Source organism: Elgaria multicarinata, chromosome 8 (assembly GCF_023053635.1).
Source record: "Elgaria multicarinata webbii isolate HBS135686 ecotype San Diego chromosome 8, rElgMul1.1.pri, whole genome shotgun sequence".
Taxonomy (NCBI): domain Eukaryota; kingdom Metazoa; phylum Chordata; class Lepidosauria; order Squamata; family Anguidae; genus Elgaria; species Elgaria multicarinata.
In genome coordinates this window covers 114868960-114890767 of record NC_086178.1, presented here as the reverse complement: position 1 = coordinate 114890767, position 21808 = coordinate 114868960, and the positions used below count along the sequence as shown (strand labels likewise).

The following is a 21808-nucleotide window of genomic DNA, read 5'->3' as shown; positions in this document are numbered from 1 at the left end:
ATTTTGACTCACCACCAGGGTTACACACCAGGATAATTAATCCTAGCAAATCCATTGAACAAGTCTATGATGATGGAAAGCAGATAAGAAGTTTGCACAGCTCACATCACCTATGGTGTAGGAGGGCCTTGCACATATATATTGAGATCAGATGGCAAAGTTAGGGACACTTCTAACCCCAAAAGAATCCTGTCCAAACAGATTCAGCACATATTTTGGTTCTGAGGACCTGAAATGCACCATATGGCCCAAGCGGCATGATTTCACAGCTTCTGTTTATATGCTGCTGCAACTACTACTACTACTACTACTACTAAGAATTCATTCTTACAGACACAGAAGTGGCCATACAGAAGAAGCAGGAAGCCCAGCACAGGGAGGGCTGGGAAACAGTGTGGATCTGCCTTCCATCGTATTCCCTCACCCCCATGCCAGGTGCCTCACCTCTTCCAAAGAAACTGGGTGTTTTCCCTCCTCTCCCTTTAACAGATAACTGAAATGCAAGTGGGCTTGAACGCTCTTTCCCCCCAAGTGGAGATGAGCGTCTACTTTCATGGGAATGAGTGGGGAGCAGGGTGTCGATTGCGGAACCCTCCCAGGGGGCTAGTGCACCACAAAAGCATGGGAAAGTCACAGGTAAGTGGGTAATTTAGAACCTTTTTTCCTCCATGGAGTGGGGAGGAAGGTTTAAAATAATCCACTTACTTGCAGGTTTCCCAAGCTCTCATGGGTACACTCAGGGTTTTTTTTAAAGCAAATTTTCCAACTGCACAAATGCCCTGTTAGGCGCACACATGCCCACGCCCCAGCCAAACACATTTTTTTCTCTTTCACGACTGGACAGATTATCACCAACCCTAGTAAACATGAAGACAGAGTGACAGGGCCAAACAGATACCCAGGAAGGACAACGGGCCAAGAGAAGTACACCACTGGTTTTCACTTACAGCCCCCAATTGAAATCACTGCAATGGATCATTGGTGAACTCCAACCCATCATCAGCACAGACACTTCTCTCACACAAGCCTTGGAAGACAGAGCAGTCCTGGCCTGCAGACCACCGCCCAACCTGAAGCAGCTGCTAACCAGCAAGACAGAGACACAGACAGAGGGACCAGACCATGCAATAGACCCAAGTGCCAACTCTGCCCTCACATCTATTCAGGCAACACTGTCACAGGACCCAACAACATCAGTCATACCACCAAGGGCTCTTTCACCTGCATCCTTATATAATTTGTGTTACATGCCATCCCTGACTTTGTCTATTGTTAAGTTCTTCATAAACACATACACATAACGCATGTCTTATTTTTTTCACCACTTTTTTCAGCTGCACATTATCAGATTTCCAACTGCATATTTCCCCCCAAACTGCACATTTTGTGTCCAACCTGCACACTAAAAAACAAACCTTGGTACACTAGCCCCCCTAGCAGGGTCACCCCTCCCCCATTCGGCACCCCCTTCCCCCAGGCCTCCCCGGTCCTTCCCATAAAAGTAGGGCCGTGTCTCAATTTAACCCTAAAGATGGCTCTCGCTGCTTGGATTTTGCTTGAGAGATCTTCACAGGGAAGGGGAAGGGTGTGACCACCAGCACCCCAAAAAACAGGTACTGGGCACTCGATACAGGCAATCCTTGCCTACACGCCTCTATGTTTGCTAAGTGCAACATACAGCAGTGCAGGAGGGGCAAGCTGGTATCCTTCAGTTTCCAGCTGTTACTCATGTGCACATCAACAGAAAACTGAAGTGTGTGTGTGTGTGTGTGTAAACATTCGTGCACATTGCCCAGACATGAGGAAGTGTGTGTGTGGGGGATTCCCAGCCCTGTTTTTGCACACATTGGCAAGGGGGGAAAGGGTTTGAGCTGTCAAGGGGGAAAGGGTAGGGGCAGCAGCTTGGCCATGATCGTGAATGGCGATCGTGGTCCATTTGGCAAAAGCAACAGGGGGTTTCTGCTGCTCTTGCTGAATGGCTCGCTGCCTGATGGCCATTACCCACAATGGGGTGGCATGACTGAATTCACATGACGATCCCATTGCAGATCGTTGGTTATCAGGGTGGGTTGTTTGGGAAAAACTACCCGCCCAGTTAAGAACGGTCTGGATTTGCATAACACGCTAACTTCGTATGGGCAGTCACCGGTGATGGGTTAGCATTTTGTGTGAGCCCAGTCTATCAGTTCCCACAGGATGATACACCTTCAATACCAAGTCCAAGAGCGCCTCCAACAGGACAGGCAGTGAGGCAGTAGGGTAGAAGGTATACTTATAGAATCCCTTTTCTGTACCAAGGACAAATTAAATGAGTCCCCTCCCAACAAATTAAGTATATACCATCTACATGGGCAGCAATATGCTAGATTGCCAAGACCTATATTGTGAGTGGTTTAGCTGTATCTCCGCTTATTTAAATAAGCAAAGGAACAAGTGTATATTATTTTGGTTCTTAGAATGTAATAATCTGGCATATAATATTAAAAGCATTGTATATAAACATTAGCACACAGTACAGTATCTGCCAGAGTTCAAAGGGTTCCTCTTGTGAGACACCATAGAACATTCAATTTAGTGGACAAGTTAGCTCGCTTAGATATTATGCATATGGAACCCTGTTAGAATGACATTATTGGTCACCCTAACTGTGGATGCTATTTTGCTTCCCACAAAGTCCAGAAATTAAAGAGCCTTGTAATCCTACTGATACTAACAACTACATTCTGAGATCCTTTACCAATTATAATTCAACTTATTGTGAGACCATGTCTCTGTGTCCAAAAATATATGTCCAGACTTAAACAGGATAATTGAACAAAAAAGTAAGATCCATACTAGAAATATAAAAGCTGCTTTGACTATGCACTTCTGGAAGTGTCATCATACCCCCCTCTGATCTCAATTCCTTTGGAGTCAACCAATCCCATTGAAAGCCTGTCTTTGGATTTGCTACTTGCTCAGCAGGAAGTATTATGGATACATAGGGATAGTATATCCAGCCCTAAACCCGAGAGCACCTCTGTCAGTTGTCAGGGAGGCTGCTGTGGGCAAAACTCCAGCAGCATTCCCAATCTGCTTCTATGGGCCAACCCCACGTACAATCCCACAGGACCTGCCCCAAGGTGGAGCAGTTTCCTGGTGAGAGAGGTGGGCGTTCTATAGCCCATAGCGACGGCCCCTGCAGCCTCCAGTCTATGTTGGTGCTGGATTGAGTACCTGGGTGGGCAGAATTGAGCCAGATCAACCCCAAGTAGCTCATCCACCCAAGTCACAGTAATACGTCCTGGACCGGCCCTCTCGTGAATAAATACAGTTTTATTGTGGACCACCCTGGTGTTTAATAGGAGCAACAGAAGACAAGAGGGATCAGTGTATATGAGAGCTAGGAAAGGAGATTGAAGGAGAAGAGTCTATAAATATCTGTGACCCATTCTACTCTGATGACCCAACCCCCTCCTCCTGCCGTATCTCCTTCTGTCCCAAATTACTTGAATAGAAGCACCACTTCCATAGGTTCCCTGGTCAGAATTATTCAAGTACATCCTTACCATATCAAAACTTTATGCACACTCCCAACACCCGCTCACAGAACTCAAAACCACACACTCAAAAACCTCACGCTCTCTCTTCATTTGCCCAGCATTCACTTGAAAATTTCATCCCTACAAAAGCCATTTTAGCAAAGAAGGATTACATTTCCCAAATGTTTTGCCATGTCTATGTTTGAAGTGATCATGTAGGGCTGTCACATAGTATACATTTGAACAAAAATGTTCTAGGACCCTGTATTGTCTATGCCAAAGTGTGGCTCACAAAAGATTTCACCCTCACGGACATTTTATTTATTTATTTATTTATTAAATTTATCTACTGCCCCAAAGCCACAGCTCTCTGGGCGGTTTACAAAATGCAGTTTACAAAAATCAAAGTGAAAGAAGTTCCCCACTCCTGGCATAGACACTGCAGGACACAGATGAAAAACATCCACAGAAATATTACATATATTTAAAGAAATTTATATTTTAGTAAGCTAAGCTAAATACAAGCACAGAATATAAAAGAAAGTATAGTCAGCCAAAATGACTATTAACTTGGGCAATACTGATAAGCTGCAGCCTTCAAAACTTGGGTTAATGTAGGATAGAAAAGGAAAGGAATCTCTCCTGCAAGCACTTGAGTCATTGCTGACTCCTAGAGGGACGCCTGCTTTCGCTGACGTTTTCTTGGCAGACTTTGTAGTGGGGTGGTTTGCCATTGCCTTCCCCGGTCACAGTTACCTTTCCCCCAGCTAGCTGGGTACTCATTTTACTGACCTCGGAAGGATGGAAGGCTGAGTCGACCTGAGCCAGCTGCCTGAGAACCAGCTTCCACTGGGATTGAACTTAGGCCGTGGGGAGAGTTTTGGCTGCAGTAACTGCTGCTTACCACTCTGCGCTCCGTGCCCCTGGGGGTGGGGGAGCGGAATCTTTTTTTTAAAAAAACACACCTTGCCTTAGCGATGGAGTCCTCGTGCACTCATTTGCGATAAAAAAAACCCCAAAATGGAAGGTGCAACGTCCTCTTCCTCCCAGGATGTCGCACGCTGCATGTAGACTGAGGGGGAGGATCTCACGATCACCATATCGTGAGATCCTCCCCCTCCCCTCCCTAGGTCTAGACATGCCCTGGGAGTGAGGAAGAAATATCAAGGCAAAGGGGTAGAGAGGAGGGAAAGAGCAAGGCCAAAGTCTAGGAACAGGGTAAAGAGGTGGGTGTGGGTGAGAAATAGCGAGATAAAGGAGTTAATGGGAGGGAGACAGAGAGAGAGAGCTCAAGGCTAGGGACTAGGAAGGGAGAAAAAGAAGAAAGCTAGGGATGGGGAAAGGGGAGAAATAGCAAAGGAAGGGGTTGAGGGGAGAGAAAGAGCAAAGGGAGAAGGTCCGTGTGGACGGAAGAAAACTGGGTGAGGTCAGGGAGTAACTCTCTTCCATCTCTTCCTGCCCATTGAACAAATGATCAATGGCAGGTTTGGGAACAGGAAGGAGAATCTGGAGCCCTAAAGTGTTATCAAAATGATTTTTCGCATGGGGCAGGGCATGGAGAGCTTTGTGGGCCTTGGTAGAGAACCCAGGTGCTAGGCACTACCTTAGGTGGTTTGAATAACAGGAACTCACTGACTCCTAGCAGGAAATAACCATTTACATCTGAACAACAGAGGTCAGTGTTTCCAAATAGAGATTGCCCGGAATCCACATTTTGTGGATCTACACTGTGTTTATAACAAGTCACCCAACTTCCTGTCCACACAGTTTTTGTGGGGAAGAGTGTAATACGGGAAAGTAAGAACATTGTCTGCAGAAGATTAAACAAATCTTAATTTCTATAATTAATATAGTCATACAAATTACGTTTCCACTATGTGACCACTGCCCAACTGAGCCCATAGCAGTGGTGAGGCGAAAGAGGGATGAGGGCGAGACAGAGGTAATGCAGCTTTTACTAGAGGCAATACACAGAGATACTCACATGGCCCACTGTAGCTTTTCATTCTTGATGGAGCTATACAGAGCCTGCAGAGAGAAAAGAATTATCTGTATTATCAGGACAGCTGTGTAATTAACAATGAGATAAATGTTTCTAGTTCAATTTATTCACTTCATAGCCATGATACTGACAAGAGACACAACTCTGCATTTAATCCTGAACAGTGGCTGCAGTGGTTTAAGAGTTAATGGCTTGAAAACAATGGCCACAACGCTATGATGGTCAATACGCGCATGAGTGAAAATTGCTCAGAACATCCAGCACAGTGAAAGATGGGATTAGGTAAAAGGACGCTCAAAGGGTGAGTCAGGAAGGTCAGCTCCCTTCGGGAAGGTCAGAGCTTATTGAAAATCACTATCACTACTTATCTCGGCTAATACATATAATGTATTATTAGGAAGGGCACAAGTCCAAATAACACCATGGCTAAACAAAAGTGGCAAAAACTGCAGAAATTAGGTTGCTTCCACAGTAAGTTCATTTAGCACAGCTCGAAGTGCTGCTCCTGCAAAATCATTTGGAGGAGTTAGAAATGCAGGTTGCTTACCTGTAACTGTAGTTCTTCCAGTGGTCATCTATTCATTCACACATATGGGCTCTGCGCCTGCACTGAGACCTAGATCGGAACCTCCAATAGCTAAGCGACACACTTTTGGGCGGGAACCCCTCCCCCACGCCACTGCACATGTACCGTGGGTTCCCGCCCTTACCTCATAGAATCATAGAATCATAGAATAGCAGAGTTGGAAGGGGCCTACAAGGCCATCGAGTCCAACCCCCTGCTCAATGCAGGAATCCACCCTAAAGCATCCCTGACAGATGGTTGTCCAGCTGCCTCTTGAATGCCTCTAGTGTGGGAGAGCCCACAACCTCCCTAGGTAGCTGATTCCATTGTCGCACTGCTCTAACAGTCAGGAAGTTTTTCCTGATGTCCAGCCGGAATCTAGCTTCCTTTAACTTGAGCCCGTTATTCTGTGTCCTGCACTCTGGGAGGATCGAGAAGAGATCCTGGCCCTCCTCTGTGTGACAACCTTTTAAGTATTTGAAGAGTGCTATCATGTCTCCCCTCCATCTTCTCTTCTCCAGGCTAAACATGCCCAGTTCTTTCAGTCTCTCTTCATAGGGCTTTGTTTCTAGACCTCTGATCATCCTGGTTGCCCTCTTCTGAACACGCTCCAGCTTGTCTCCGTCCTTCTTGAATTGTGGAGCCCAGAACTGGACGCAATACTCTAGATGAGGCCTAACCAGGGCCGAATAGAGAGGAACCAGTACCTCACGTGATTTGGAAGCTATACTTCTATTAATGCAGCCCAAAATAGCATTTGCCTTTCTTGCAGCCATATCGCACTGTTGGCTCATATTCAGCTTGTGATCTACAACAATTCCAAGATCTTTCTCGTTTGTAGTATTGCTGAGCCAAGTGTCCCCCATCTTGTAACTGTGCATTTGGTTTCTATTTCCTAAATGTAGAACTTGGCATTTATCCCTATTAAATTTCATTCTGTTGTTTTCAGCCCAGCACTCCAGCCCATCAAGATCACTTTGAAGTTTGTTTCTGTCTTCCAGGGTATTAGCTATCCCACCCAATTTTGTGTCATCTGCAAATTTGATCAGCGTTCCCTGCACCTCCTCGTCCAAATCATTAATAAAATGATTATTATCCGACATCGTGCTCCCATAAACTTGAATGTAAATAATTGGTCTTAGATATATATCATAACACATATATACAGTGCTCTAATAAAGAATAACATATGCCACCAAGCGGGGTTGGTGGGTGGGTTGTGTGAATGCATAGATGACCACTCGAAGAACTACAGTTACAGGTAAGCAACCTGCATTTCTTCATCGTGGTCTCTATGCATCACACATATGGGCGAGTAGCAAGCTGTCATACCTTGGAGGTGGGTTGGTGCATCATGTCCCCGCCTCAGAGCTCCTTAGGTTAGTTGTCATCTCAGGACTTCCGAGAGCACAGCTCTCCCGAAGGTGCAGTCCTGACGGGCTCGAGTGTCCACACTGTAGTGCCTGACAAACGTGGACGGAGTAGACCACGTTGCGGCCTTGCAGACATCTGTCAGAGAGACTCCTCTGCTGAATGCAACCGATGTTGCTACAGCTCTGGTGGAATGAGCCTTAATTGACTGTTGCAGTTCCAATTTTGATAGAGAGTAGGCAAGATTAATTGTCTCTACAATCCACTTTGATAGTCTCTAGCATGAGACAGCCAAGCCCTTAGATGGCTCTCCATAACAAACAAATAACTGTTTAGTTTTCCTAAAACTTTCAGTCCTAGCTTTGTAGAAGGCGAGGGCTCTCCTTACATCGAGTGTATGGAGGGATGCCTCAATTGCCGTCGTTGGGGTCGGAAAGAAGGCTGGGAGAACAATGTCCTGGGAGACATGAAAGTTCGACACCACCTTAGGTAGAAATGAAGGGTCAGTGCGTAAAACGACTTTGTCCCTATGAAACTCTGTAAAAGGTGGGTCAATTCTGAGAGCTCTAAGCTCGCTTGCACGTCTCGCAGAAGTGATGGCTATTAGGAAAACTGTCTTGAATGATAAAAGCCTAAGGTCCGCTGTAGCCATGGGCTCGAAGGGTTTAGCCAGTGACTGTAGGACCACAGATAAGCTCCATGACGGCACGACGTTGTTGATGGTCGGTATCGTGTTCTTCAACCCCTTTAAGAATGTTTTCGAGAGGGGGTGTGAGAAGGGAGAGTACCCTTCGACACTGATGGAACGCTGCTATCGAAGCTAGGTGAACCCTGATCAAGGACAGTCTTAGACCTTGTCGGTAAAGTAGCAATAAGTATTCCAGTATTGTAGTAATAGGGCATGAATTTGCTGACTGATTGTTCTGTGAAGCAAATGCGAGGAATCTTTGCCACTTATTAGTGTAAGATTTCCTCGTTGAAGGCTTCCTTAATGCCATCAGTATTTGATCAACTGTTATATTCACGGTACCGAGAGAGGCGTTGGAATTATTCTCCACGCCGTCATTTTCAGTGTCGATAAGTCTGGATGCCGAACCTTGCCCTGGTGTCGAGACAAGAGTTTCGCTATCAACGGAAGCCTGACGTAGTTGTGTCCCGATAGTCGAAGAGCATGCGGAAACCAGGCCTGCCTTGGCCACCACGGCGTTATTAGGATGCAGTCCGAATTGTCCATCCTGATCTTTGCTAGGACTCTTGTTAGGAGAGGGAACGGAGGAAAGATGTATAGGAGATTTCCTTTCCACGTTCTTGTGAACGCGTCTCCTAGTGAATTTTCTCCTCTTCCAGCTCTGCTGCAGAACCTGGAGCAGACTGCGTTTCCCTCGGTGGCGAAGACATCGATGGCTGGGAATCCCCAACATCGAAAGAGGTGTTCTCTGGTATCGACGTCGAGCTCCCAGTCGTGGTCGGTGTGAAAGGACCTGCTGAGTGAATCTGCGATAACATTGTCCTTTCCTGCGACATGGACCGCCACAAGGTAAGCATCCCTCTTTACACACCAATTCCATATTCTGGTTGCAGATCGAGTCAGCGGGTACGACCTGGTTCCACCTTGTCTGTTGACATAACAGACTACCGTGGTGCTGTCGGTGGCAATTAGGACATTTCGGCCCTCGATGATCTGGGCAAAAGCCTTTAACGCATACTCCACTGCTAAGAGTTCTAGATGGTTGATATGCTCTTCCTTCAACGAAGGGGGCCATCACCCTTGTGCAGTAAGGTTGTTGCAATGGGCTCCCCAGCCTTCCATGGAGGCATCGGTAGCGATCGTTACCGAAGGGGACGGTCGTTGAAACGGGACGCCTTCTAACAGATTTCCCATCGAGCGCCACCATTTCAGCGATGCTCGTACTTGTCTCGGGATGGAAAGAAAGGTTCTGTGAGCGTTGCGGCGAAGGTCGAACGTTCTCAGGAACCATCCTTGTAAAACTCTCATGCGAAGCCTCGCAAACGTAATAACCGCCGTAGTGGCTGCCATCAAGCCAAGTAGCCTTTGAATTGTCCAGGCTGAGTGTCTTACTCGTTTCTCGATATCGACAATGAAGTCGTGAAGCGTCTTTGCTCTGGCCACGGGAAGGAAGGCTTTGCCATCCAGGGATGATAAGGTCACCCCTATAAAGTCTATCTTCCTTTGAGGGGTTAGGATGGACTTCTCCTCGTTGACCCAGAGGCCCAACGAATTCAATAAATTGAGGGTCATAGATATATTGTCTCGTAGCGTGGATTTGTTCTCCGCTACCAGCAGCCAATCGTCCAGATACGGATAGATGAAGATTTGCTTTTGTCTTAGGTGGGCGCAGATGACTGCCATCGTCTTCGTGAAGACCCTGGGCGCCGTCGAGAGTCCGAAAGGGAGGACGGTGAATTGGAATTGTTGAGTTCCAATGGTGAATCGCAGGTAAGCTTGATGTGATTTCCTGATCGCTATATGGAAGTAAGCATCCCTCAAATCTACCACCGCGAACCAAAGGCCTGCGTGAAGGAGTTGGAGTACCGAAGAAACCGTTGTCATACGGAATTTCTTGGGGCTGATATAGTTGCTTAGATTTCTTAGGTCCATGATAGGTCGAAGACCGCCATCCTTCTTCGGGACCGTGAAGTAGCGGGAGAAGAATCCCTGGTTGATTTGATGTGGTGGCACTGGAGAGATAGCTCCCTTTGATAGGAGGGTCTGAACTTCGAGAAGAAGAGGTGCGGACGGTGCTGTTACTTTCGGTCCCGAAGGAGGAGGAAGGACATCGAATTCGATGGCGTAGCCCTGCTTGATGATAGTGAGCACCCAGGAGTCAGTTGTTATTAACTCCCATTGATGGAAATGGGGTGCTAAGCGGTTCAAGAATGGTGGTAGATTTGGGGCACAGGAGTCAAACCCGCTGTTTTTTGCTAAAGTCAGGTTGACGTTTATCCCCCTGGAATCGATTCTGGAAAGGTCTCTTCTTCTGCAACTGCTGCTGTTGTTGCCTAGGTTGAGGTTGGTAGTAAGGCCTCTGTTGGTATTGTTGAGCAGGTGGTTTTGTCCAACGACGTGGTTTGTACTGCTGGGATGGTGCATTGAAACCCATCCTTTTAGCTGTTGTACGGGCCTTATAGATGGTATCCAATGCTTCATCCGTCTTGGAATTGAATAGACCTTCCCCGTCAAAGGGCAGGCTCTCAATTCTGTTTTTGGTTTCAGTTGTCAAATTAGCAGATCTGAGCCAAGCGTGCCTTCTTAAGGCCACGGTGCCCATCATAGCCTTGGAGTGGCAATCCGTCTGGTGCCTCGCTGTGGAAAGTTGTTGCCTAGCTATGGCAGACGCTTCCGAATGAAAGACCCTGGCTAACTCCCTTTTGTCTTCTGGAAGGTGATCGCACAGTGCTCCTATTTTTTGCCATAGAAATAATTGGTATCGGGCCATCGTTGCCTCATAAGTGGCTGCCCTGATGCCAAGTGATGAGGAAGAGTAAATCTTTCTTCTTGTTACATCGAGCTTCCTACCCTCTTTGTCAGTAGGTGCCGAGTGGGTTCTTTGTGATCGTCCTTGTGCGGATTCTACAACTATAGAGTTGGGTTTTGGATGTTGTAATAGGAAGCCTGCGTCTTTGTCTTGAATCCTATACATAGACTCTAACTTTCTAGAATTAGGTTGAGTCGACGTTGGGGTTTTCCATGCTAGTTGGGCAGTTTGTATTAATGTTTGCGGTAATGGAATGGCAATCGGAGTGTTATCGTCGGTATGGAAGACATCGTAGATTTTGTCTTGTACTTGTTCTTCTGGTTTTTGAATATCCAATCCCAAGGACTGAGCCATTCTTAGAATATGCTCGGCAAATCTCCCTGTGTCATCCGATGGAGAGGCTGGGTCAGTTGTGTAGACCGCGTCTTCTGGTGATGGAATTGACAGGACAATGGAAAGTGCAGATTCTGAATCCGAAGGGTAGTCATTTTCCGGTGAAGAGGGTGCCTCGGTTTGCCGTTGAATAGGCTGCAATGCTTGCTCTTGATGTGGTGGTCGATGCGGAGATGTATCGTCTTGACGTCGAAGTGTTGATGCTGGTGATGAGTGGTGGGATGGCGGTGGAGCCACTGGAATTCGACAGACCCTCGTTGGAGGCGGTGGATGTGCAAAATATGCCTCCGGAGGGTATGGGGGCCCTCCCAGTCATAGTACTCAGGTCTATAGTAGGCAACTTGGGATGATCGATCCCAATCTGATCTGGAAGACTGCTGCACTTCTATTGCGGCTGCAGGTCTAGGAGTTACCGGTCTAGGTATTTCGGCAGCCTCATCTGCTGTTGTGAGGTGTGCCGGATCTCGTGTTGAGGCCGCTGAGGCCGAGTCCCTAATCTCCCCCTCCGAGAGACTAGGAAGGTCGTGCTGTCTCTGTACGGTAGGTGTCGGTACCGTAGTCGGTACCGAAGGTCGGGTCGGTACCAAAGAAGTTGCCGTCGCTGTTGGTAGCGAGGTCGGCATGGTACAACTCGTTTTGGATGTTCCAAAACGCCTCGGGGAGGACTTGTCCAGCCTTTTCTTCTTTTTCTTTCTCTTTTCCGTTTCGGAGGATCTAGGAGTCCGGGCTTTTATAGTAAGCTTTTTAGCCGCGGAACTCGCTAGCGACCGTTTTGGCGTGAGGGGTATCTTAGCCCTATAGTCCGCCACGGTCTCATCTCCCACGACGAACGAGGATATTTAAAGTTCGGTTTCGGAGGTCTTTGTGGATGGTCTGTCCATTTTGGCCTTCTTTGGCTCAGTAGCCCGAAGTGCCTTTTCCCACAGAATAGAGCGAAGTCTGTCTGCTCTATTTTTGCGCGTTTGTTTTGTAAACGCCATACAATGGTGGCACGACTGAACTTTGTGGGTCTCTCCTAAACAAAGTACACAAAGTGAATGCCCGTCCGTCGGCGGGAGTTTAGCCCCACAGGACACGCATTTCCGAAATGGGGCCTTTACTGCCATTCGCCTCAGCTGAAGCACGGAGCTGAAAAGAACTGTACTATATCTAACAATGTTTTTTTTTTTTTTTAAGGTGAAAAGGATGAAAAACTTGGAGAAGAAGATAGAAGAAATAGAAGGTAAGTTTTTTCCTGGAGGTATAGAAACTAGCGTCTAGCACGATGGCGGACGGAAAAAAACTGAGGTAAGGGCGGGAACCCACGGTACATGCGCAGTGGCGTGGGGGAGGGGTTCCCGCCCAAAAGCGTGTCGCTTAGCTATTGGAGGTTCCGATCTAGGTCTCAGCGCAGGCGCAGAGCCCATATGTGTGATGCATAGAGACCACGATGAAGAACTGTAGCTCCACCCCGGAATTAGCCCTTTTGCACATATTCAAAAATACCAATGAACTTTTTACTAAAAAAGACTTTAATAGGATTTTTGATGATAGCAGCCAAATTATTAATAGCCAGATGCTGGAAAAACGCAACAGGATTGACGATACAAAAATGGTACAATATAGTATGGGAACTTGCATTATCAGAAAAACTAACACAAAAAATTAGAGTTTCGAGGGGACAGGGAAAAAAAGGAAACTTTCACTGCTGATTGGTGGGATACATACACAAATCAAAATGATGCGACAATACAAGTCCCAGCTGCCTTTCAAAATTTGTGGTTTCAATGAAAAAAAAAGTATACTGGTAGCAAATTGAACTTACCTGTATGAGCTCAAAATTATTATTATTTTGTATATTTCTGTATCTTTCTTGCTGAAGTTGACCATCATAATGAAATGTATTATATCATGTATGGTTTGGTATATTTATCCATGAAGTTGTGTTAAAATTGTTTGTAAAATTGTTTTAATATTGAAAATAAATAAAAATAATTTAAAAATAAATAAATAACTGTGGCTCCACACCACACTTAATAGTAGTAATCCTCCTTAACATCCAAAATTGGTGATTGCAGCCTTGCAGAGTGATCCTAAGAATACTTATAGTATTGGCAAGGACCAAAAGGCAATCACCTAAATTGGTCGGTTATCCAAAATACATAACATGCTAAAATCACTTTATGTTAAGATTTATTAGGAGAGAAGCTGGAAATAAAACACAAAGGGGTCCAGGATCTGCCTTCCATTGACAGGAGGTGCCTCTGATTTTCGGGGATCCCACACCCCTCTCCTTTCACACCACTTCTCACCATTCAGCACAGTTCCCAAACCTTCTGTGTAGCATTTCGGGGGGGGGGGCTGGAGAGGAAGAGGTGGGGGAAGTCTGTTTCCACCAGCCTAGTTGAGCGCACCTAAAACTGGATCCAGATACAACCCCAGATTTCCACTTTGTGAATCTATGGTGCAGTCACATTTGGAATACTGTGCACAATTCCAGTCATGCAATTTCTAAAAGGATATGCTAGATCTGGGAAATGTAGTGAAAAGGGCAACTAATACCAAGTTAGACAACCAAGGTGTACGTATAATTGTTTGAATACACTGTACTTTTAATATACCAAATGTAATAATTTTATGCCAAACCAACTTTGACATAATTACATTTTATGTTCCTAAAGTAACAAAGTAACTTTCAACCTGTAAAGTGCTACCACTGCCTTATTTCAATTTTTCCGAAAATTTCTGTTTTCTGAAACAGAAAACAGAACCTTTTCTGTTGGGGGAAAAACAGTTTTTTCCCATGGCTTCAAAATTTCCAGACATTTAACATCTCAGGGAGTGGGAGGCTGTGCACAGCCCAAAGATATTGCTACCCAGGTTTTACTCTCCCCAAATGACTTCTAAAATCCATGCAATAAAACTTTTGTAGAAAGACTAGAGATGCAAAATTTCTGGAAATAATTAAGCCCTGGGGGAAATGCTCTTCTAATTCTCTCTGTAAGATTTCAAAAACAATTTCTTCCAAATATATATATTTTTAATTATTGATATAATGTATCTTTTACTGATAGACATTTAGGGATGCTCCAGGTCACGCTGTTTCTCAACGTGTAAATCAGATATCATAATAAGGAAGAACATGTACATTCTTGAAAGTTTGGGCTTTGTTCTATAGAATCCTTGTTTCTGGGTTTGTTCTGCTTAGCTGCTATAACCGTCAATTAGAGCACAATCTTATTGATTGCGCCCTCAATGATTGGAAGCTCCTCAACCTAGATCTTCCAATCATTCAATGCAGTACGGGAGGAATGGTGGAGGTGATCTTCGCCACCCTGTCCTGCCCCCTGCATTTTTCATCAGACAGGCTTGCTTTGCCTGTCTAGCTATGGCACTTTAGAAGGGGAGGACAGAGGCTGTACAGGCATCAAGATAACTTGTATCTTAAGAACATAAGAAGAGCCCTGATGCTGCATCAGACCAAGGGTCCATCTAGTCCAGCACTCTGTTCACACAGTGGCCAACCAGCCATCGGCCAGGAATGAACAAGCAGGACATAGTGCAACAGCACCCTCCCACCCATGTTCCCCAGCAACTGGTGCACACAGGCTTATTGCCTCGAATACTGGAGATAGCACACAACCATCAGGGCTAGTAGCCATTGATACACCTTTGCCTCCAGGAATTTATCCAACCCCCTTTTAAAGCCATCTAAATTGGTGGCCATCACTACATCTTGTGGTAGTGAGTTCCATCATTTAACTATGCGCTGTGTGAAGAAGTATTTCCTTTTATTTGTCCTAGATCTCTCACCAATCAGTTTCATGGGATGACCCCGGGTTCTAGTATTTTGAGAGAGGCAGAAAAATGTCTCCATTCTCCATATCATGCATAATTTTGTACACCTCTATCATGTCTCCTTTTTCCCAAGCTAAACAATCCCAGTTGATGTAACCGTCCCTCATAGCGGAGATGCTCCAGCCCCTAAATCGTTTTAGTTGCCCTTTTCTGCACTTTTCCCAGCTCTATAATAGCCTTTTTTAAGGTGTGGTGACCAGAACTGTACACAGTATTCTAAGTTTGGTCGCACCATAGATTTGTATAAGGGCAGTATGATACTGGCTGTTTTATTCTCAATTCATTTTCTCATAATGCCTAACATGGAGTTTACCTTCTTTACAGCGGCCGCACACTGGGTGGACATTTTCATCGAGCTGTCTACCACAACATCAAGATCTCTTTCTTGTTCGGTCACCGCCAGCTCAGGGTTTTTTGCCCCAACGTGCATCACCTTACACTTGCTTACATTGAACTGCATCTGCTATTTGGACGCCCACTCTCCCAGCTTGGACAGATCCCTTTGGAGCTCTTCACAATCCCTTTGTGAACCTTACAACCTTAAACAATTTGGTGTCGATGGCAAACTTGGCCACTTCACTGCTCACTCCTAATTCCAGATCATTTATGAACAACTTGAAAAGAATTGGTCCCAATACCGATCCCTCTGGAACCCCACTATTTACTTCCCTCCATCAGGATAACTGACCATTTATTCCTCTCTGCTTTCTGTTCTTTAAGAGGACTTATTCCATGACTACTAAATTTATTCAGGAGTCTTTGGTGGGGGATTTTATCAAAAGCCTTTTAGAAGTCCAAGTAAACAATGTCCAACGGATCACCCCTGTCTACATGTTTGTTGACACTCTCAAAGAATTCTAGTAGATTAGTGAGACAGGACTTGCCTTTGCGGAAGCCATGTTGATTCTTCTTCAGCACGACCTGCCCTTCTAAATTTTGTCTTTAATAATGCTTTCAACCAATTTACCTGGAACAGATGTTAAGCTAACTGGCCTGTAATTTCCTGGATCCCCCTGGATCCCTTTTTGAAAATTGGGGTTACATTGGCCTCTACAGTCTCCACCCCTCCCCACCCACAGGAACAGCCCCCTTTCCCCTTCTCCAAGGTTGCTTTTCCAACCTCAGAGGGCAGCTGGCACACTTCTTTCACACCAGCTAGGAGGGGTGGTGGTCAGATTTCTGATTCTCCCTTCTCAGAACATTTTCTCCATCCTCAGAGGGGGGAAGCTGCAGTATCCTATGCCCCCTCAGACAACGTCTAAGGACCATTGGGTTGCTCCCTCCATGTAGTTCAAAACTAAGACCCAACTTGTGGCGAGAAAACACACACTGTAGGTTATCCCTCCACTGCCACCAGATGCAACAGTATAGTATGTGGGTTATCCCACCAATGTTCCTTTAAAAAACAACATTGGGGCTTGGGTCTATGGGAATCCCTGCCACACTTTTAAAGAAAGTTCCTAATTAGACATCACCACTAGGGAATTCTGACTCAGCTATACAACCTTTAACGGTTGCCACTAGAATAAACCCTCTCTATCTAAAAGTTGAGCTAGTTGTAGGGTTATATCTGGAGGGTTTCAAGTTGCCCACCCCTGATCTAGATGGGACCTTGTGATGATCGAGCAATTGAAGAATTATGGATTATTAAGAACAAGCAAAGATTATATTATTAAATTTAGGGAAATCTGCAGATTGTATGTTGTAAACATGGTTTGTTTGTTTTTTAAAGAAAAAAACAGTTTTCTTTTTGCAATCTAAGTTAGCTGTCATAAAATATTGTAGGGGAAATGTGTTTAGAGGTAAATGAATAGGAACTGAAGTTCAGGTCACAGGCTGCTGAAGTTCTGGTTCAACCCCCTTTTACTTTCAACCCCCTTACTCCACACACCCACAGGCTGTCTCATTAGTATGAGCCTTAGATATCCAGGATCCTACAGGTGCCAACAGATGCCGCAATACTTGCTATATTCTGCAAGTTATAATGTAATTCTGGTCATGAACGGCTTTTGTTATCTACACAGGGGCTAACCTGGGTGCACTCTTTAAAAACAGAACTTGATATTAAGTACAAATAGCACTGTAGACTCTGTAAAGGGTCGATCTTACTACTACGCTGGATCTGCAAAAGCAGAGTAAAGGAGGAGATTTCAGTTATGTGTGTACTGAAACATGGTTTTTAAAACGAAATGTGCACCTGGTTCATACATCACAGCCAATCATAGGTTAAACTACCCACTGTTAGTTGGGGACGTGAGCAAACATGCTGCCTCCCACCCATTCACTACTTCTGCTTTCCATGTGGTTTCCAAAATAACCCATATTTTGTATGTTTTAACAATTGTTGTAAGTCTTTCTGGGTCTTTTTAAAGAGAAAGATAAGTACATCATTAATATGTAGCAAAAAGTACAATAGATCTAAGAAGATTCCATAACCAAAAGCTTGCAATTCTTACTTAAAAACACTAGAGCAGCTGGTTACAAGACATTTTAACTCACTTGCACTTCGGCCACAACTCGACCTAAGGTTTATCCTGGGATCATCCAGGGTTCGCCCCTGCCTGAGCACTGGATCCCCTGTGTGTCACCTAGATGAACAGGTTTGACCCCTCTAAGGTCTTCAGACTTAGAATTGCTTCCAGCTGAACAAAGGACACTGACATGCTTGACAGAAAGGGCTATTTCTGGATCTACAGACTTAGGGCTTTATAGTACCCAGAGCCTTGTTTTTTTCCCATCTTTTTAGGAATTTTCAACTCCCAATATTCCAAACCGCCACTCTTGGTATCCCTTTAACATTGCAGCTACTTACGTTGCAGCTACTTATGTAGGCGGAATCCAACACGCTTTGCACTAAAGGTATTTTAAAATCACTCTGTTTTTAGTTTATCTTGCTTATATATTTTAACTGAAGATCAACTACATGCAGCCCCCCTTGTTGCTTTGCTATTGTGCCACTTTACACCTACTTCTACATTACTTCCGTAAAGCCACTAGCATCCTTAACAGATCTAGCACAAAGAGACATGGAACTGGAGATAACAACCACCAAAATCATCCTATGAGCACTTCATTTCTTCAAGAAAAATATCACCAAAGGCATACTTACTAATGAACATCTAAGAATCATAGAATCATAGAATAGCAGAGCTGGAAGGGGCCTACAAGGCCATCGAGTCCAACCCCCTGCTCAATGCAGGAATCCACCCTACAGCATGCTTGACAGATGGTTGTCCAGCTTCTTCTTGAATGCCTCTAGAGTGGGACCTAAATATCCATTTGTACCATCCCCCTGGGCCTCAAGAGCTGCACAAACACAGCCATCGCTGAACGCGTCTCTCTCTCTCTTTAAGCTATCAGATCAAGAGACATGAAATTATTATGTGCCTTTTGTTATCCTTCAACACATACATAAAGTGGAAATCCTAAAAACAAAATTACAACAAGAACTTCAATTCCAGCAAATGAATCTAAATATTCTAGCGCTTAGCTTTTTTGTTTTCTTGAAAAGTATCTTTATAACCAAACAAATTACTGTTTGAGATCATTGAGAGAAAAAAGTAAATAACCCAGAAGGGATATCTTAAATCACAATCTTCCTGTGCTCCTCAACAATAGCAAGATAAGGAACTTAATCTTTAAACACACTTTATACACAGAGTAAAGACAGTAAATCCTAAGAAACATAAAAATGGAAGATTTTAAAGATTTCAACATCATTAGACTATGCACCAAAGTACTCCTAAAACTGTGAAATTAAAAGAAGGTCTAACAGCTGTCTAAAGGCTTCCTCGTTACACCTAGGGACCTGGCCCAAATGACTGCTGAAAACAGGGTTGATTTGATTTAAATCATGATTTAGCAGAAGCTGAAAATGTCCAGCAACTCCATGAGTAGGATTATATTGGATCAGTTTCAGTTGGTGAGTACCAAGGATGTGGACAAGCTGCTTGGACAAGTGAACAGGACAACTTGCCCTCTCAATCCCTGTCCTTCTTGGCTGGTCGCCCAGGGAGGAGATGCAGTTACATTGCAATTGCAACATCTCTCAGGGAGGGGAGTTTTCCATCATGCTTAAAAGAGGTGGTGGTACAGCCGCTTCTAAAAATGCCCTCCCTGGATCCCCTGGACTTTAATAACTATAGACCAATATCAAATCTTCCATTTTTGGGCAAGGTGATCGAGAGGGTGGTTGCAAACCAACTCCAAACAGTTTTGGATGACACAGATTTTCTAGACCTGTTTCAAACCGGCTTCAGAGCAGGATATGTTGAGACCGCTATGGTTGCCTTAGCGGATGATCTACGCCTGAGTATTGACAGTGGGAGCGTGGTATCCTTCTGGAAATCCTGTGGGAATTGGGAATCGGGGGCACTGTGCTCCAGTGGTTCCAGTCCTACCTCTCGGGCAGGTTCCAGATGGTATTGCAACTTGAACCCATTATTCCGTGTCCTGCATTCTGGGATGATGGCGAAAAGATCCTGGCCCTCCACTGTGTGACAACCTTTCAAGTATTTGAAGAGTGCTATCATGTCTCCCCTCAATCTTCTCTTCTCCAGGCTAAACATGCCCAGTTCTTTCAGTCTCTCTTCATAGGGCTTTGTTTCCAGACTCCTGATCATCCTGGTTACCCGCCTCTGAAAATGCTCCAGCTTGTCTGCATCCTTCTTGAAGTGTGCTGCCCAGAACTGGACACAATACTCAAGATGAGGTCTAACCAGTGCCAAATAGAGGAGAACCAGCACCTTGTGCAATTTGGAAGCTTTACTTCAATTAATGCAGCCCAAAATAGCATTTGTTTTTTGTTTTTGTAAAACATCACACTGTTGGCTCATATTCAGCTTGTGATCTACAACAATTCCAAGATCCTTCTCGCTTGTAGTATTGCTGAGCCAAGTATCCCCCATCTTGTAAACTGTGCATTTGGTTTTTTTTCTCCTAGGTGTAGAACTTGGCATTTATCTCTATTACATTTCATTCTGTTGTTCTCAGCCCAGCCTATCAAGATCCCCCCAATTTGAGAAGGTACCATTGATAAGCACTCGTTGAGTCCAATTCTATAACCAACTGTACATCCACCTAATAGTTGTTCCATCTAGCCCAATTTTAGCTAGTTTGCTGATTAGAATGTCACGTAGTACTTTGTCAAAAGCTTTGCTGAAGTTAAGATATATTATGGCCACAGCATTCCCACAGTCCACAAGTAAGGTTACCTGATCAAAGAATGAGATCAGATTAGTCTGGAAGGATTTTTTCTTGACAAATCCATGCTGGCTTCTAGTAATCACTGCATTGTTTTCAAGGTGCTTACAGATTGACTTCTTTATAATCGGCTCCAAAATTTTCCCAGGGATGGAAGTCAGACTAACTGGCCTGTAGTTCCCAGTTTCCTCGTTTTTGCCCTTTCTGAAGAAAGGGACAACATTAGCCCTCTTCCAGTCATCCAGCACTTCACCCATGTTCCATAATTTCACAAAGAAAGAGACAGTAGTACTGAGAGTTCATCTGCCAGCTCCTTTATTACTCAGGCCCAGGAGATTTGAACTCGTTCAAAGAAATTAGGTTTTCCTTGACCATTGGTTTATCAGTCTCAAACTGCAATCCTTCCCCTTCAGCTTGTATTTCACTTTTCCCAGGGTGGATGGGTCATAGACCTGCTTCTGGGAAAAGACTGAGCCAAAGTAGGAATTGAGCACTTCGGCCTTTTCTTTGTCATCAGTTATCGTTTTGCCATCCTCATTAAGCAGTTGAACCACTAATTCTTTTCTCTGTCTTTTACTATGCACATACCTGAAGAAAGCTTTGTTGCTTTCAGCATTCCACACTATCCTCAGCTTATTCTCAGCTTCAGCCTTATGTCATTCCTGCACTTCGGTGCTACCCGTCTGTACTCTTCTTTTGTAGCCTGGCCTTCCTTCCACTTCTTACAGGTGTCCTTTTTTTGTTTTCAGGTCATCTCTAAGCTTTTGTGGAGCGACATTGGTTGTGTTCTATCTTTTTTCCACGTTGGAATTGTTTGTAATTGTGCCTTTAAAAGTTCCTGTTTTAAAACTTCCACCCATCTTGGATTCATTTTCTCATTAAGGCCACTTGCCATGGGATCTTATCACAGTTCTGAGTTTATAAAAATCAGCTTTCCTAAAATCCAGAGTACGTGTATGGCTCAGCTTTTGCTTCCTTTAAAATCAAGAACTCAAGTATGATGTGGTCACTTTCCCCCAGAGCTCCCGTAACTGCCGCTTTATCCACTAAGTCCTCCCTATTGGTCAGTATCAAGTCAAGGATAGCTGATCCTCTTAGTTCCATCCTCCACTTTCTGTAGGAGAAAGTTATCAGCCACACATGTCAGGAATTTCTTGGAAGGGCTGCTTTTGGCAGAATTTGTCTCCGAATCACTGGCAGTTTGCTCTTCAAAAGTTTCATCCTTGACTTCTCCTTGATTGGGTGGTCAGTAGTAGACACCGACTATCATGCTCCTTTTATTCCTTGCCCCATTTATTTTAATCCAGATGCTCTTAATGGGGCTTCCAGGCTTGTCCTCCTGTATTTCTGTGCTGGGATAAGTATTTTTAACACATAGAGCGCCTATAATTCAAGTTCGTTCTGTTTCCCATACTCTGGG

General features: G+C 44.7%; 1 protein-coding gene across 1 annotated transcript in view; it reads right to left on the bottom strand.

Moving 5' to 3' along the window:
- Positions 1-21808, bottom strand: part of PSD (pleckstrin and Sec7 domain containing) — a 127090-nt gene that overhangs the window by 10594 nt on the left and 94688 nt on the right. Inside the window, exon 10 of the mRNA XM_063133212.1 lies at positions 5506-5549. Within this exon, the coding sequence (XP_062989282.1) occupies positions 5506-5549 (44 nt within the window). The remainder of the gene's footprint in view (positions 1-5505; positions 5550-21808) is intronic.